The sequence below is a fragment of the Haliotis rufescens genome, unplaced genomic scaffold, assembly GCF_023055435.1.
Source record: "Haliotis rufescens isolate VD_foot unplaced genomic scaffold, xgHalRufe1.0.p SCAF_8, whole genome shotgun sequence".
NCBI classification, from domain to species: Eukaryota; Metazoa; Mollusca; class Gastropoda; order Lepetellida; family Haliotidae; genus Haliotis; species Haliotis rufescens.
In genome coordinates, this window is record NW_025964372.1 from 42,012,381 (window position 1) to 42,029,555 (window position 17,175).

Sequence of the window (17,175 nt, forward strand, 5' to 3'; positions counted from 1 at the left end):
ACTATTGCACGTATATAGCGACAGTGTATGGCAGTGTATTTTATTTTATTGTGTGTGTGTGTGTCTCCTTGTACTAGTCCGGACTGAGGCCGATATATAGTGCTAGCCCACTGAGAAACCATGCCGCAGTTTGACATGAATACCCCACACAGACACAGTATACTGACCTCGAGCCGACCAGTCCTTGTTTTAGCCCCTTAATGCCAGGGTAACAAGTACCATCTTTTAACGTCTTTTGGTATGAAGCGGCCGGGGATGGAACCCCGAACCTTCCGCTCTCCGGGCGGACGCTCTATCACCAGATCACGGAAGCGGTCTACCTTGACTGGAGGAAGAGAGAGAGAGAGAGCGAGAGAGGGAGAGAGAGAGAGAGAGCGAGAGAGAGAGCGAGAGAGAGAGAGGGGGTAGAGAGAAAGGGGGTAGAGGGAGCGAGAGAGAGAGAGAGAGAGAGAGAGAGAGAGAGAGAGAGAGAGAGAGAGAGTCTACTTGATTAGTATAGCTACCATGTGTTTCAGCTTATCGATGCTAATAAAACTGGCAAATGGCGTGCTACTTCAGTAACACCTGACACATGACATGCTACTTATGTATACACCTGACAAATGACGTCCTACTTCAGTATATACCTGACACATTCCGTGCTACTTAAGTAAACAACGGACACATGGCGTCCTACTACAGTATACACCTGACACGTGACGTGCTACTTCAGTGTACACCTGACACATGGCGTCCTACTTCAGTATACACCTGACACGTGACGTGCTACTTCAGTATTCACTTGACACGTAACGTGCTACTTCAGTATACACCTGACACGTGACGTGCTACTTCAGTATTCACCTGACACGTGACGTGCTACTTCAGTATACACCTGACAAGTAACGTGCTACTTCAGTATACACCTGACACGCCACGTGCTACTTCAGTATACACCTGACGCGTGACGTGCTACTTCAGTATTCACCTAACACGTAACGTGCTACTTCAGTATACACCTGACACGTGACGTGCTACTTCAGTATTCACCTTAAACGTGACGTGCTATTTGAGTATACACCTGACGCGTGACGTGCTACTTCAGTATTCACCTGACACGTAACGTGCTACTTCAGTATACTCCTGACACATTCCGTGCTACTTCAGTATACACCTGACACGTAACGTGCTACTTCAGTATACACCTGACACGTGATGTCCTACTTCAATACTCACCTTACATAAGACATGCTACTTCAGTATACACCTGACACATCCCGTGCTACTTCAGTATACACCTGACACATGACGTCCTACTTCAGTATACTCCTGACACGTGATGTGCTACTTCAGTATACTCCTGGCACGTGATGTCCTACTTCAGTATACACCTAACATATGACATGCTACTTCAGTATACACTTGACACATTCCGTGCTACTTCAGTATACACTTGACACATTCCGTGCTACTTCAGTATTCACCTGACACGTGACGTGCTACTTCAGTGTATTCCTGGCACGTGATGTCCTACTTCAGTGTGCACCTAACATATGACATGCTACTTCAGTATACACCTAACATATGACATGCTACTTCAGTATAAACCTAACATATGACATGCTACTTCAGTATACACCTGACATATGACAGGCTACTTCGGTATACACCTGACACGTGACATGCTACTTCAGTATACACCTAACATATGACATGCTACTTCAGTATACACTTGACACGTGACGTGCTACTTCAGTATACACCTGACACATTCCGTACTACTTCAGTATGAACCTGACATATGGCATCCTACTTCAGTATACATCTGACACGTGACGTGCTACTTCAGTATACACCTGACACATTCCGTACTACTTCAGTATTCACCTGACATATGGCAGGCTACTTCGGTATACACCTGACACGTGACGTGCTACTTCAGTATACACCTAACATATGACATGCTACTTCAGTATACACTTGACACATTCCTAGCTACTTCAGTATACACTTGACACGTGACGTGCTACTTCAGTATAAACCTGACATATGACAGGCTACTTCGGTATACATCTGACACGTGATGTGCTACTTCAGTATACTCCTGGCACGTGATGTCCTACTTCAGTATACACCTAACATATGACATGCTACTTCAGTATACACTTGACACATTCCGTGCTACTTCAGTATTCCCGTGACATATGATATGCTACTTCAGTATACACCTGACACGTGACGTGCTACTTCAGTATACACTTGACATATTCCGTGCTACTTCAGTATTCACCTGACATATGGCATGCTACTTCAGTATACACCTGACACGTGATGTGCTACTTCAGTATACACCTGACATATGACATGCTACTTCGGTATACACCTGACACGTGACGTACTACTTCTGTATACACCTGACACGTGACGTCTTATTTCTGTATACACCTGCCACATGACGTGCTACTTCGGTATACACCTGACACGTGACGTCTTATTTCTGTATACACCTGCCACATGACGTGCTACTTCAGTATACACCTGACACGTGACGTCTTATTTCTGTATACACATGCCACATGACGTGCTACTTCGGTATACACCTGACACGTGACGTCTTATTTCTGTATACACCTGACACGTGACGTCCTCCTTCAGTATACACCTGACACATGACGTCTTATTTCTGTATACACATGCCAGATGACGTGCTACTTCGTTGTACACCTGGCACGTGACGTCCTCCTTCAGTATACACCTGACACGTGACGTCCCCCTTCAGTATACACCTGACACATGACGTCCTCCTTCAGTATACACCTGACACATGACGTGCTACTTCAGTATACACCTGACACGTGACGTCCTACTTCAGTATACACCTGACACGTGACGTTGCTACTTCAGTATACACCTGACACGTGACGTCCTTCTCCAGTATACACCTGACACGTGACGTGCTACTTCAGTATACACCTGACATATGACATGCTACTTCAGTATACACCTGACATATGACGTGCTACTTCTGTATACACCTGACACGTGACGTCCTCCTTCAGTATACACCTGACACGTGACGTGCAACTTCAGTATACACCTGACATATAAAATGCTACTTCAGTATACACCTGCCATATGACGTGCTACTTCAGTATACACCTGACACATGACGTCTTATTTCTGTATACACATGCCACATGACGTGCTACTTCAGTATACACCTGACACGTGACGTGCTACTTCAGTATACACCTGACACGTGACGTGCTACTTCAGTATACACCTGACACGTGACGTGCTACTTCAGTATACACCTGACACGTGACGTGCTACTTCAGTATACACCTGACACGTGACGTGCTACTTCAGTAGACACCTGACACGTGATGTGCTACTTCAGTATACACCTGACACGTGACATGCTACTTCAGTATACACCTGACACGTGATGTGCTACCTCAATATACACCTGACACGTGACATGCTACTTGAGTATACACCTGACACCTCTTATCCTTCACTGGAGCTACACACACATTTTGAAGCCTACATAGCAATTTCCGACAGATCCCTCCACGACCTGTCTGGGATAGAGGAACCTAGAGCATGACATCCTATATTGTTACTATAGCGGTACCTCGATTGTGTAATGTGCGATTATGTGTCTTCTGTCTATTACAAAGACTATTTTATTGTGACACAATCATGTGTGCGCCGAGGATGATTGTATGAGCCTGAAAGTAATAATTGGTAAAGAAAATGAATAATTTGTTAAAGAAAAAGAAATGTACGAAAATTAAACATTTTATTCAACATATTGAAACATGAACAATAATGAAAAAAGGTAGCGCAGAAAAATTCAATTGAATAAATACACAATACAATGTAAAAAAAGTCACATTTTCGGAATGTTTCGAGCAAATGAAGTCAGCACCATGACAGAAACACACACACACACATTTTTCATACATAATGAAACCTCGTTAATCCGTATGGTTTCCCGTCAAAGAGTCCAGATAAACGAGTTTACGGATTAACAAATCTTTGCTATTGTGAACAGAACACCAGGTGTCCGATTACCGGATAAATGCATTTGTGTCAACCATTTACTAAAAAATCTTTCATTCATTTCATTCCAACAACGAGACGACATAACAGTAGCAATACTGAACACAATTTGGCTTGTGCGGATAAATTTGAATGCGAAGCAAAATAGGATCAATATCTATGACGTCATACATGTAACACAGCGACATGTAACACCTTCGTCAGTGACGTCCTATACGACTTCGCCATATCACCAGACTGGCAGTGTTTCCGAAACCGATTCACCCACTGACAAATTTACCATTTGTAAAATAAATTATATTTCGCTCATACTTTAGATTTAAATTTATGTCCACTCGTACTTAAATAAAAATAGTAAGTTAGTAATTTTTCGTTGATATCGTGCCATAACATAGACTAGATAAGCAGGCAAATGCGAATTATTATTATTTTATCAAAGAGGTGCATTTTGATATTCTTTTGCGCGGGGATCTGCCTTTATGATTTGAAGATGGTGATGAAGACCACACGTGGTCTCTAACGTAATACATTGATTTTTAACATTAAGACTGATGAAGAATATTTGATTATAAATAAAATCAAACTCTCTTTCTTACGAAGCTACAATATACACGAAGCGTTTAAGACCTGAATGGCTGATCTCATCTCGGAGTGTATCATATGATACACATTTGATGTCAGAAGACTGTGAGATTCTCTATGCGTTGGATATCTTAAGGTCATTTCCCCTTCATGAATCAACTGAACGCTTAAAAACTTGTCACGATGGCCGATGAATTGTTTGGTAATTGAAACATTGACGACACTATTGAAATAGTGAACATCTTGTGGTTTGCACTGAATTGACTACACAATTGAAGCTCTGAACAGATGCGGTAACCATTAATTGGCAGCACCTTTGAAAAAGTGAACATCTTGTGGTTTGCAATGAATTGACTACACAATTGAAGCTCTGAACAGATGCGGTTACCATTAATTGGCAGCACCTTTGAAAAAGTGAACATCTTGTGGTTTGCAATGAATTGACTACACAATTGAAGCTCTGAACAGATGCGGTTACCATTAATTGGCAACACCTTTGAAATAGTGAACATCTTGTGGTTTGCAATGAGTTGACAACACGATGCAACATTGAACACATATGTTCTGAAATAATTAACAACACCTATGACACACTGAACACACGTGGGTTGAAATGATTTGACAGCACTGTTGACACATCGAACACATCCTTGTAAACTATGATAACAGTACATGTTCACGAGGCATAGCTATCTATTGCATTCCACGTTCCATCGACAGACGTTCGATGGACATGAGGCCGTCGTCGTCTTCTTCTCGATTTGCTCTTCCTCTTCCTTCCTCTCTTATTTTTTCGTCTGTTCCTTCTCTTCTTATCCCGCCCTCGTCTGTTGCGACGCCCTCTTCTGGTCTTTTTACCCTCCGTATTCTGCCAGTTTGCTCCAGATTTCCTCGCCGTTGACTTGCCAACAGACATGCCCTTTTTGCCTTTCCTGCTTCCTCTAATCTTCTTCTTACACCGACTCCTCCCCCCAGCCATGTCAGAGCAACGTGCCGCCCCTCGTCCCCTAGGAAGCTTGACTGAAAGATCAAATGTGGCTATTACGTCAGTGAGCAACTATGAAATCTGAAAACAACAACAATAACAACAATAATAATGATAATAATAATAGGAGAGGATTTTTGAACGACCACTGCATCGAGTTTATGTACAGTTTGTAGAGAAGGTCAGCAACCCTGCAGAGTTATTCGCTTGGATGAAGTCGGCTGGCCTGAAAAGTGAAACAAGGCTTTCTGTTCGCTCCTCAGGACTAGTCACTTCCCACTCGAAACCGACAATGTGTGATTTTGCATCAAAATGTAAATATGAATGTAGATTATGTAATGAATTTAATGAGACTGTCCAACACATTGTCAGCGGATGCCCAGCTGTAGCACAAACACATTATCTTAAACGACCTGATGGTGTAGCTCGATTATTCTATTACCGTCTTCGCCATGCTTGTGGTTTTGACCCAGAGGTCCACCCATGGTACGACCCGGAATATGTGGAGGGCGTCATGGAAAATGATATACAAAATTCTTTGGAATAGGCCCATTTACAGCCTCAGACGTATCCAGGCCAACAAACCTGATCTTGTCCTTTTTGATAAATCCAATGAAATCTTTATATCATTGAATTTTCTGTCCCCTTTGACATTGACAAGATTGAGGAAAAACATGGCAAATATGCGGACCTCGCTTTCGAAATGTCATGCTTGCATCCCAAGTACCAAGTTGTCCGACTCCCCATTGTTCTCGGTGCCTTTGGTATGGTACCTCCCGATCTGTTGACTGACATTGGGAGAGTACCCGGGTTTACTGCCTTGAATACAGCCCTTCTGACAATCTTGGTAATACAGAAGGCTGCAGTGTTGGGGAGTCTTCACCACATTCTCCAAAATGTTCTGGGTGGTTTCGACTAGGCAGCGCTTCCTGGGAGAAGTCCCATTCGTTGTCTGGCCTGCGTGTGGATCGATCACTCACTCACTCACTCACCTCCAGTATTGCGGTGATGTTTACTCAGTTTCATCATATCCTCGCAGGTTTGTGACGGCAACATCCTCGTGCTTCCACTAGACTTCACTGCAGCTGCAAGTAAACAGGAACATCATGTACGACGAATCACACCCGGGGTATATCTTGAAGAAGGACCTTCCACTCACCGTACTTACGTAACCCCTGGAGATCCGGGGTAGAATAGGTCTTCAGCAACCCATGCTTGCCGTAAAAGGCGACTATGCTCGTCGTAAGAGGCGACTAACGGGATCGGGTGGTCAGGCTCGCTGACTTAGTTGATACATGTCATCGATCCCAATTGCGTGGATCGATGCTCATGATATTAATCACTGGATTGTCTGGTCCAGATTCGATTATTCACAGACCGCCGTCATATAGCTGGACTATTGCTGAGTGCGGCGTTAAACAACAAACAAAAATCACGTAACCCCCTCTCCATCACAATGCGTCTCGTGTCTCGTCTCAAACAAGACCTCAAACAGCAATGTCAGGAAACCATATTGGACCTAGATTCGTGCACGTGACTATCACATGACACACGACAGTCTGGCGGTAATCGTGAACCTTTAATAACCGTTTAAACTGTTCCGTTTGCTTTTATCTTTGCATCAATATGTTTTCCTTATTTATTGATATTAAGCTCCGGATAGCATGTCATTAATTAAGGACGTCATGTTCTACGAACGCTATGCTGCGGAATTTGGTGTTAAACGGTAACAGGTTTACAGTGCTAGCACTATAAAACCTCAGCACAGAGAGCGGAAGAACGACCGTAAAAAATGGAACTTGATACCCTGTCTGGCGCTCGGCATTAAGGGGTAAAACAAGGGCTGGTCTGCTCGGAGTCAGATTATGGTGTTTAACTCTGGCTTGGTATCTCAGAGGGCTTGAACGATAAATCTGGCTTTCGCCCGAAATAGTACAAGCAGACAGACAGACAGACGCACCCACGCACGCACGCACGCACGCACGCAAACGCACACACACGCACGCACGCACACACACACACACACACGCACGCACGCACACATGCGCACACACACGCACAAACACACACACGCACGCACAAACACGCACACACACATGCACGAATACACGCACACAAACATACACAGACACACGCACACATGCACGAATACACGCACGCACGCACGCACGCACATATACACACACGAACACGCACACACACACACACGCACACACACATGCACGAATACACGCACACAAACATACACAGACACACATACATACACATACGCGTCGCTATATCAGTGCGATAATCTTGAAGGCGACGTCATCTATGCCAAATCTCAAAATTCCCAAATCCTATATTATCAACCCCTAAAGCCCCCTCTTGGGTTGCACAGACCACTTTCGCCCCTTTCGGAAACACATTAAATGGCCTGGCCGGGCCCGTGTGCGAAATACGCATCAGTCGGAAAGCGCACGTTAAATCTCCAAAGTAAGTAAGTAAGTAAGTAAGAAGGCGACGTTAATCCCCAATTCGCCTTCACGACACCTTCATGGCTACCTGCTGGCTCTTACTTTCAAACTTTAGTATGAAACCTTTGCCTCCCTTAGACCTCTTGGAGACGTGAAACTGCAGCATGATACATCCGTCCTTGGCGGTGATGTCCACATTCTGGCTCCCTATCACCTTCTTCATCTCGCCCTTGGCGTTGAAGAACCGGAGATTATCCTGTCTTGTGTCAGGGTCAAGGTCGATTTCGTCAGTGTATATACGTAAACCATATGTCTTGTGGACTGGGATATATTTACGACAGGTTGTCTCCACTGCAGAATAATGCCATGGGTAGTTCGAGTGACTCCGTATGATACCAGCTGTGGCGTTGATCAAAAGTGTGGTTCGGTCACACATGTCGAAAACAGAATCTGAAATTCAGAGAAACACATATTATACCCTTATATCACTATCTTCAATACACACACGACACATTGACGGGGTATCCAGGCAGCTAAACCGTTCGATATCATGGCGAAGTGAGTGAGTGAGTGAGTGAAAAAAAACAAAATAAAGAGTGAGTGAGTAAGGTTTTACGCCGCTTTTAGCAAAATTCCAGCGATATCACGGCGGGGGACACCAGAAATGGGCTTCGCACATTGTACCAATGTCGGGAATCGAACCCGGGTCTTCGGCGTGACGAGCGAACGCTTTAACCACTAGGCTACCCGACCGCCCCTCATGGCGAAGACGGGGTTCGATTCCTCACATAGGCGCGCTCATCCTGGTGTTAGTGTAAGATTATTGCTAAAAGCGGCGCAAAACGATACCGACTGACTCATTCGATACAAAATAACGCTCCATTGTGTACTTGAAAGTGGAACAGTACTGCCATTGGTATAGCGTTCGCCTGTCACGCAGAACACCCGGTTCGATTCCAACACGGTGACCATTTGGCTTATCGGTGGTGTTACCACTATAATTCTGCACATATGTTTCTTACCAGTCCTCCAGATAAAACCGAATGAAGTTTTATGTTTCATATTTTGAAAACGATAATAATTGGTTATTCTAATTATTCAAGTAAATATGTACAGGTATATCACGCACCCTTGGGTTTACACTGGTAACCTTTCACAGAGATGTATTTAGGAACCTGGGCCAAACAGTTCAACGTGCTCGTCATGGTCAAAGGAACTCCTCTCGTCCAGCTGAAGTCACACGAGTTCTTCCAAAAGCATCTATTCCGCTGTGTAACGAGAGTGTGAGTTAGGCCTTGGCAGTCTCCAGGAACAGACATGCATTTTCCGCCATTGCTTACGCCACCTACCAATTCAGGTTTGAATACCACGTGACCGGAAGGGCACACGATACTCATGGAATCTTTCCTGCTGACGATGCATTTGTCAACAGAGCCTTTCACTGTGAATTGAATGAAGCATTTGTTTTAGTTAATAAAAAATATCACCTTAACAAAGACGGATAAGAAACATTTGTTTTTAAATTTTTTTGCAAAATATATTACTCAATATAGAAATGTCATGACAGCTTAACTATCAGCAAATATCTGTTTGTTGTTTAACGCCGCACTCAGCAATATTCCAGCTTTGTGTCGGGAGTCCGTAAATAATCGAGGCTGGACCAGACAATCCAGTGATTGACATCATGAGCATCGATCCACGCAATTGGGACACGATGACATGCATCAACCAAGTCAGTGAGCCTGACCAGCCGCTCCCGTTAGGCGCCTCAAACGACAAGCATGGGTGGCTGAAGACCTATTCTACCTCAGATCTTCACGGGTCTATAAGCAAATGATGTTCTTTAACGTCTTCTGAGCAGTATATATGCATTACCCTCTTGTATTGAAAGACCTGTGAAGATTCCGGGATAGAATAGGTCTTTAGCAAGCCATGCTTGCCGTAAAAGGTGACTGTGCTTGTCGTAAAAGGCGACTAACGGGATCGGGTGGTCAGGCTCGCTGACTTGGTTGATGCCTTTCATCGATCTGAATTGCGTGGATCCATGCCCATGATATTAATCACTGGATTGTCTGGTCCAGACTCGATTATTTACAGACCGCCGTCATATAGCTCGAATATTGCTGAGTGCGGCGTTAAACAACAAACCAACCATCTTGTATTGAAAAGTTTGTAAAGAAGATGAGGTACACTCGTAAAACATGAATATCATGCAAAGTAATTTTTTTTTAATAACTTGTTACAGAAACTTATAGAAGACTTATTTTCAATTTTCCACATACAAAACCGTTCTACATGTAGCTGGCCATGTAATAAGTTCTGAAAAAAACATCCGAGAAAAATGGACGTGTCTTACAACAGTGCCCATCAAGCATTCCGACCAGTCTCATCAGTTTAAATCGGCCCCTTACAAACAGTGGGCCCTGAAGGATATTATCTAGACTCACCAGTGGCGGCAGTGTTTGTAGCCTGGGAGTTTTTCACGGAAGGTGTCTGTACGAGGTCCTTGATTGTTCGTTGGGTGCTTGCGTCTTTCATATCTGTTGTACGAGTCAATGAATTTAGTTTAACGCCCTTTAGGACAGTATTTCTGTAATATGTTATACATATACAGCGTGTAAGCATTTTCAGGAATGATGCCTACAAATATAAAACCATATTCTGGGATTCTAACCTACAGCTATAGGTTTCTGGCAAGCTTAAAAGACACATTTCTGCTGAACGAACCGCGGCGCCTTAGACGACTGGGCCACCCATTTCGTAGTGTTGAAATTTATAAATAATTCGTAAACGAAGTGGTAAAATACGCCCGTATCATTTTTCTGAAATAACATTAAAGGTAGTCATCAAGTTGTAGTATCATTGGGGGACGGGTCTGCGTTACAACAACGCGGCACTAAAACGTTTTCTTGAATGCATTTATTTATTTTACGTTGGGATCAAATAGCGTACTGGTGACTTTCAAACATGATTGTGTTCTTGAGGTGTGCAGAAAGAGACTTGCACTGTGGCATATTTGGGCCACGTGTGACGTTACGTCTTCCAGCCCTTTAGCATGACTCGATGACTATCTTTAAAGCGAATGTCTTCCTTATGGAATATGCGGAAAGTGTTATGACTCCTTAATAAATATATTCAGGCCAGGAGCTCCTCGGTACAGACAATATGACCTTACAAATGGTCATTATGCAGTAGTTGTGGACTTACATTCGAATCGGAGTATGAAGCCACGTCCTGCCCGCGCACCGGCTGAAATGTTGAAGGTGACAGTGACGCTTTCCCCTTGTATGAGGAAGTTTTCCTCCTTCGACTTCAAGGAGCGCTTGTAAAACAACACTTTATCCCTTGATCCAGCCCTACTCGAGATCATTAGATGATCCTGACGATGACCGTTTGTGTCAAGGTCGTCCACAGTGATGACCAAGGTATGGCCAGGCCGGAAATTCAGCTCCTGCCTGCATGACGTCAGTATGTCGGCATAGTTGTCCGGGTAACTGGGGCTGCTGCGAATGACGCCCTTGGTGATGCGTGACAGCTGTGAATCACGGGAACAGATATCAAGGATCTCATCTGAAAACGATCCAGTAGAACAATGTATGTTATATTTTAAAACAGTATGTATTATTATGTTCAAATTCGTTTGTCACTTAATATTGCTTACATCTCGGAGTACACATATTATTATTTCTGATATACACGTAAGGTGAATGAAACACCTAGTGTTGTCATACCTGAATGAATACACCTAGTGTTGTCATACCTGACTGAATACACCTAGTGTTGTCATACCTGAATGAATACACCTAGTGTTGTCATACCTGACTGAATACACGAGACCCGTGAAGATCCGAGGTAGAATAGTCTTCAGCAACCCATGCTTGCCGTAAAAGGCGTCTATGCTTGTCGAAAAAGGCGACTTACGGGATCGGGTGGTCAGGCTCGCTGACTTGGTTGATGCATGTCATATCCAAATTGGGTGGATCGATACTCATGATGTCAATCACTGGATTGTCTGGTGCAGACTCGATTATTCACAGATCGCCGTCATATAGCTGGAATATTGTTGAGTGCGGCGTTAAACAACAAACAAACAAACGAATACACGAAGCGTGTTGATACCTGACTCAATACAGTAGGATGGACATAACTGACTGAATACAGGTGGGATGGTCCTACCTGACCGAATACACGTAGGGTTATCGTACATGACGTATGTTGGCCTGACATTCCTGCAGCTGGCGTTGACTGGGTGCGTTATGGGCTGGTCACTTCTCCAACGAAGTTTACACCACTTTTGCCAGAAGCATGCTGCTCTCTCCTTGTGGAGCTCCAGCGTTTGACCTGTACAGTCGCCATCTTGGAACCTGCACCTGCCATCTGCACTGGATCCAAGCAAAATCGTAGGCTGGTAGATCACGTGATCTGCAGGGCAGTTGAAGATGACCTTATCTTCAAGGCGATCTATGCATTTGGTTACCCATGGTGCAGCGCCTACAACAGTAGAAATTAGTATCCTGATTTGATGTTGAATGAGATATAAATATTTCAACAAGATTATCTGTCAGATATCATTTATTTTACGAGCCGTTTTGCGTTAGATACGTTTTGTAACGGTTGTATACGATAGGCACGAGTGTAATAATCTGTATCTTACACACCTAAATTCGCACCACATAAGCATCGAATCGATACACAGTTTGTCTGTTCTCATGATCGCAATGGCGCATTAATACATAACACGACGGTCATGAATGACGTCATCTGGCTTCCTGCTCATACTTCGGATAGAGTGAGTGAGTTGGGTTTAATGCCGCTTTTAATAGTATTCCAGTTATATCGCGGCGTGTGAGTTTAATGTGGGTGGAAAGCCCGAAGTGATGCAGGTCTCAGACGTTTACCACTTCGGTGAAACCCACGAGGACGGGTATGGTGCTGACAAACCTAGAAACATAATCGGGGCGAACCGGGATTTGACAACTGGGCCACCCTTCCCCCCGCGATGAATATAATTTCTATATGAACATTATTGAAAGATGAATGCTAATTATTACAAGTGCTTAATTCTCGTCGGACAGCAAATAATTGTTGTTTAACTCTTCACGCATCTTCCCCAGCTATGTACAACGTTACTCAGACTGACAATGACTGCTTGTGACTGGCCGTGACTTGCGGTAACTGACCGTGACTTGCAATGACTGATTGCTGTTGTGACGTTCGTAAGTTGACTGATTGTAACTGACAATGACTGACCATGACCGACTGAAACTTACCGTGATTGATGGTGGCTTACTGTGGACAACCTGGATTGAATATGACTGACAGTGCTGACGGTGGTTGACTGTGGACAACCTTGACTGAATATGACTGACAGTGCTGACGGTGGTTGACTGTGGACAACCTTGACTGAATATGACTGACAGTGCTGACGATGGCTTACTGTGGACAACCTGGACTGAATATGACCCACAGTGCTGACGGTGGCTGACTGTGGACAACCTGGACTGAATATGACTGACAGTGATGACGGTGGTTGACTGTAGACAACCTGGACTGAATATGACTGACAGTGCTGGCGGTGGTTGACTGTGGATAACCTGGACTGAATATGACTGACAGTGTTGACGATGGCTTACTGTGGACAACCTTGACTGAATATGACTGACAGTGCTGACGGTGGTTGACTGTGGACAACCTGGACTGAATATGACTGACAGTGCTGACGGTGGTTGACTGTGGACAACCTGGACTGAATATGACTGACAGTGCTAGCGGTGGTTGACTGTGCCTAACGGTAAATGACGGTGGCTTACTGTGGACAACCTGGACTGAATATGACTGACAGTGATGACGGTGGTTGACTGTAGACAACCTTGACTAAATATGACTGACAGTGCTGGCGGTGGTTGACTGTGGACAACCTGGACTGAATATGACTGACGGTGGTGACGGTGGTTGACTGTGGACAACCTTGACTGAATATGACTGACAGTGCTGACGGTGGTTGACTGTGGACAACCTGGACTGAATATGACTGACAGTGATGACGATGGTTGACTGTGGACAACCTGGACTGAATATGACCCACCGTAACTGACCGTGATTTCATGACTGTGCCTGACGATGTTTGACTGTGCCTGACGATGTTTTACTGTGCCTGACGATGTTTGACTGTGCCTGACGATGTTTGACTGTGCCTGACGATGTTTGACTGTGCCTGACGACGTTTGACTGTGCTTGACGATGTTTGACTGTGCCTGACGATGTTTGACTGTGCCTGACGATGTTTGACTGTGCCTGACGACGTTTGACTGTGCTTGACGACGTTTGACTGTGCTTGACGATGTTTGACTGTGCCTGACGACGTTTGACTGTGCCTGACGACGTTTGACTGTGCCTGACGATGTTTGACTGTGCCTGACGATGTTGGACTGTGCCTGACGATGTTGGACTGTGCCTGACGATGTTTGACTGTGCCTGACGGTGAATGACGGTGGCGTACGGCGAATGATATGACCCACCGTAACTGAACGTGACTGTATAGGAAGTGGCAGTGTGCATCCTAAGTGTTAATCTATGTCGGTTACTTCACGGTTTCTGTGTTTTCGTTATAAGTTCACTACAAAATCTCGCCACACATGTCTACCCTCACACACTGTTCTAGGTAGAGCTACTTAGTCATTGCAAGATTAAGGAAAGGAGACAGTAGAGGCGGGGGTCTCACAAGTTATTTATCTCAACACCTTTTAAACCGCCATCCTTCACAACGCCTTTTTGACAGGACATACCGCATGTCCAGGTAACAATGTGTTTTAAAACATGATGCAACACATATATTTTAACACCTACCCACGCGACCATACACCCGCACACACACACACACACATACACACACATACATACACACACATACACACACATACAAAAATAGACACACCCACAGACATACACACACGCACAGAGATAAACAGACACGTAGACGCATACACAAACATACACACACATATACACACATACACACACACATATACACACATACACACACATACACACACATACACACACGTAGACACACACGCACACATACACACACGTAGACACATACTCACACATACACACACGTAGACACACGCACACATACACACACATACACACACGTAGACACACACGCACACATACACACAAATAGAAACATACACACACATACACACACATACTGTACACACACACACACGTAGACACATACACACATACACACACATATACACACATACACACATAACGAGTATTGAATTACGATCACTCAGTGGGATGCCATTCAATATCTGTGATAAACAATGTGGGCCACTGTCAACCCATTGACTGAAGGAGGAAACTCCCTTTGAGTAGGTCAAGGTCAAGGTTACTCATTTGTATTTATCACAGGAAACACGCGATAGCGCAATGCTATGGAGGCAAATATGTCTAAATCGGTAGTTTTTATCCCATTAGTGAAGCATTTATTGCGATCTCATGTAATAAATCAGATCATAATCTATACGTGCTGTAATTATTCATATGTAAATAAGTTACACATTTAAATATAAGACGTGAACACCAGAAAATAACCAGTCTCGATTATCTGCCGAAACAGATTCCATTTGGCGTAAAGAGGCAGGTTGGTGATGACTGTTACATGTAGAAGGATTACTGAAAATCAGTGATGACATCGGGTGTTCACAATTATATAAATAATTAAACAGTCTGCACTGCTGTGTCTGTTATCAGAGATAGCGTCTTTATACCCGACAATAACAAGAGACTAGACTAATAGTCTGAAGTCACCACAATGACATAGAGAAAATGATATATAAACATGCATGTACACAGACAATGGACAGTTGTAAAGTACGTATAAAAGCATGTTTTACAGTGAACATGGAAATAATCAATACATATGTCAATAAAAGCACTTCCAATAAAACTATATCTTGATGCGAAGCAATTTCCCCAAGTTTACTTGTACTGATATGATCGTATAAATGAACCTGAACAAACATGAGGCCCCGAACATGGATTATATACGTCTTACGTGGGGGGCAGTGATAGAAGACCAGTGCAGGACTTTGCAGGGTAACTATTTGGTAAATATTTTTTATATTATAACGTGTTAATAATTATATAACAGCCTCATTATTTTGTCTACTTATAGAGTATATCTTACACAATAGAAAGCCAATATTAGGTAGGGAGAGTTGACATTATTTTACCTGTCTTTCTGGGGAGTTGACACTATTTTTGAACCACAATATTTAATCAAATGAAAAGATAATCCTTTCAACGATTGATACTTATGAAATGATTATCTTCCGGTTTGAATATTAAAGAAAATTACAAACACTTACCTCTAAACACGAGAACATGCAGAGCGACAGTTAGGAGCCCGCTGACACCCATACTGGATGAAACATACTGGCATGGGGTTCCCCACAAACCTATTTATACTTTACTATTTATTTCCTGTTTCTATGTCCCTTAGTGTTCTCTCTCTCTCTCTCTCTCTCTCTCTCTCTCTCTCTCTCTCTCTCTCGCTCTCTCTCTCTCTCTGTCTCTCCCTCTCTCTCTCTTTTCCCCATCTCGCTCTCTCCTCTCCAGCCTCTCTCCCTCTCTCTTTCTCTCTCTCCCCTCTCTCTTCCCCATCTCGCTCTCTCCTCTCCAGCCTCTCTCCCCTCTCTCTCCTCTCTCTCTCCCCCTCTCTCCCCCTCTTTCTCTTTCTTCTCTCTCTCTCCCTCTCTCTTTCTTCCCCCTCTCGCTCTCATCTCCTCCCTCTCTCTCTATCTCTCTCTCCTCCCTCCCTCCCTCCCTCTCTCTCTCTCTCTGTCTCTCCCTCTCTCTCTCTTTTCCCCATCTCGCTCTCTCCTCTCCAGCCTCTCTCCCCTCTCTCTTTCTCTCTCTCCCCTCTCTCTTCCCCATCTCGCTCTCTCCTCTCCAGCCTCTCTCCCCTCTCTCTTTCTCTCTCTCTCTCCCTCTCTCTCCCCTTTTTCTCTTTTTTCTCTCTCTCCCCCTCTCTCTTTCTTCCCCCTCTCGCTCTCATCTCCTCCCTCTCTCTCTATCTCTCTCTCCTCCCTC

General features: G+C 44.1%; 1 protein-coding gene across 1 annotated transcript; it reads right to left on the reverse strand.

The window, feature by feature from the left end:
* Nucleotides 1-3,770: 3,770 nt before the first annotated feature.
* On the reverse strand, nt 3,771-16,515 carry LOC124114964. The gene is made up of 8 exons (XM_046475728.2): nt 16,452-16,515; nt 12,247-12,561; nt 11,278-11,640; nt 10,518-10,610; nt 9,200-9,511; nt 8,173-8,520; nt 6,607-6,699; nt 3,771-5,649 (listed from the first exon to the last, which is right to left on the reverse strand). Exons 1-8 carry the CDS (start codon nt 16,501-16,503, stop codon nt 5,306-5,308), a joined length of 1,920 nt encoding a protein of 639 aa, XP_046331684.2. The 5' UTR covers nt 16,504-16,515; the 3' UTR covers nt 3,771-5,305.
* Between the last annotated feature and the right edge of the window lie 660 nt (nt 16,516-17,175).

Excerpts from the sequence above, each read along its gene's own strand:
- LOC124114964 (XM_046475728.2), bottom strand. The coding sequence starts at position 16,503 with ATGGGTGTCAGCGGGCTCCTAACTGTCGCTCTGCATGTTCTCGTGTTT. Across the intron at positions 6,700-8,172 it reads TTTCATACTAAAGTTTGAAA|CTGCAGTGAAGTCTAGTGGA; the intron begins GTAAGAGCCAGC and ends GTTTACTTGCAG. Across the intron at positions 5,650-6,606 it reads ACATCACCGCAATACTGGAG|TCAAGCTTCCTAGGGGACGA; the intron begins GTGAGTGAGTGA and ends TTGATCTTTCAG.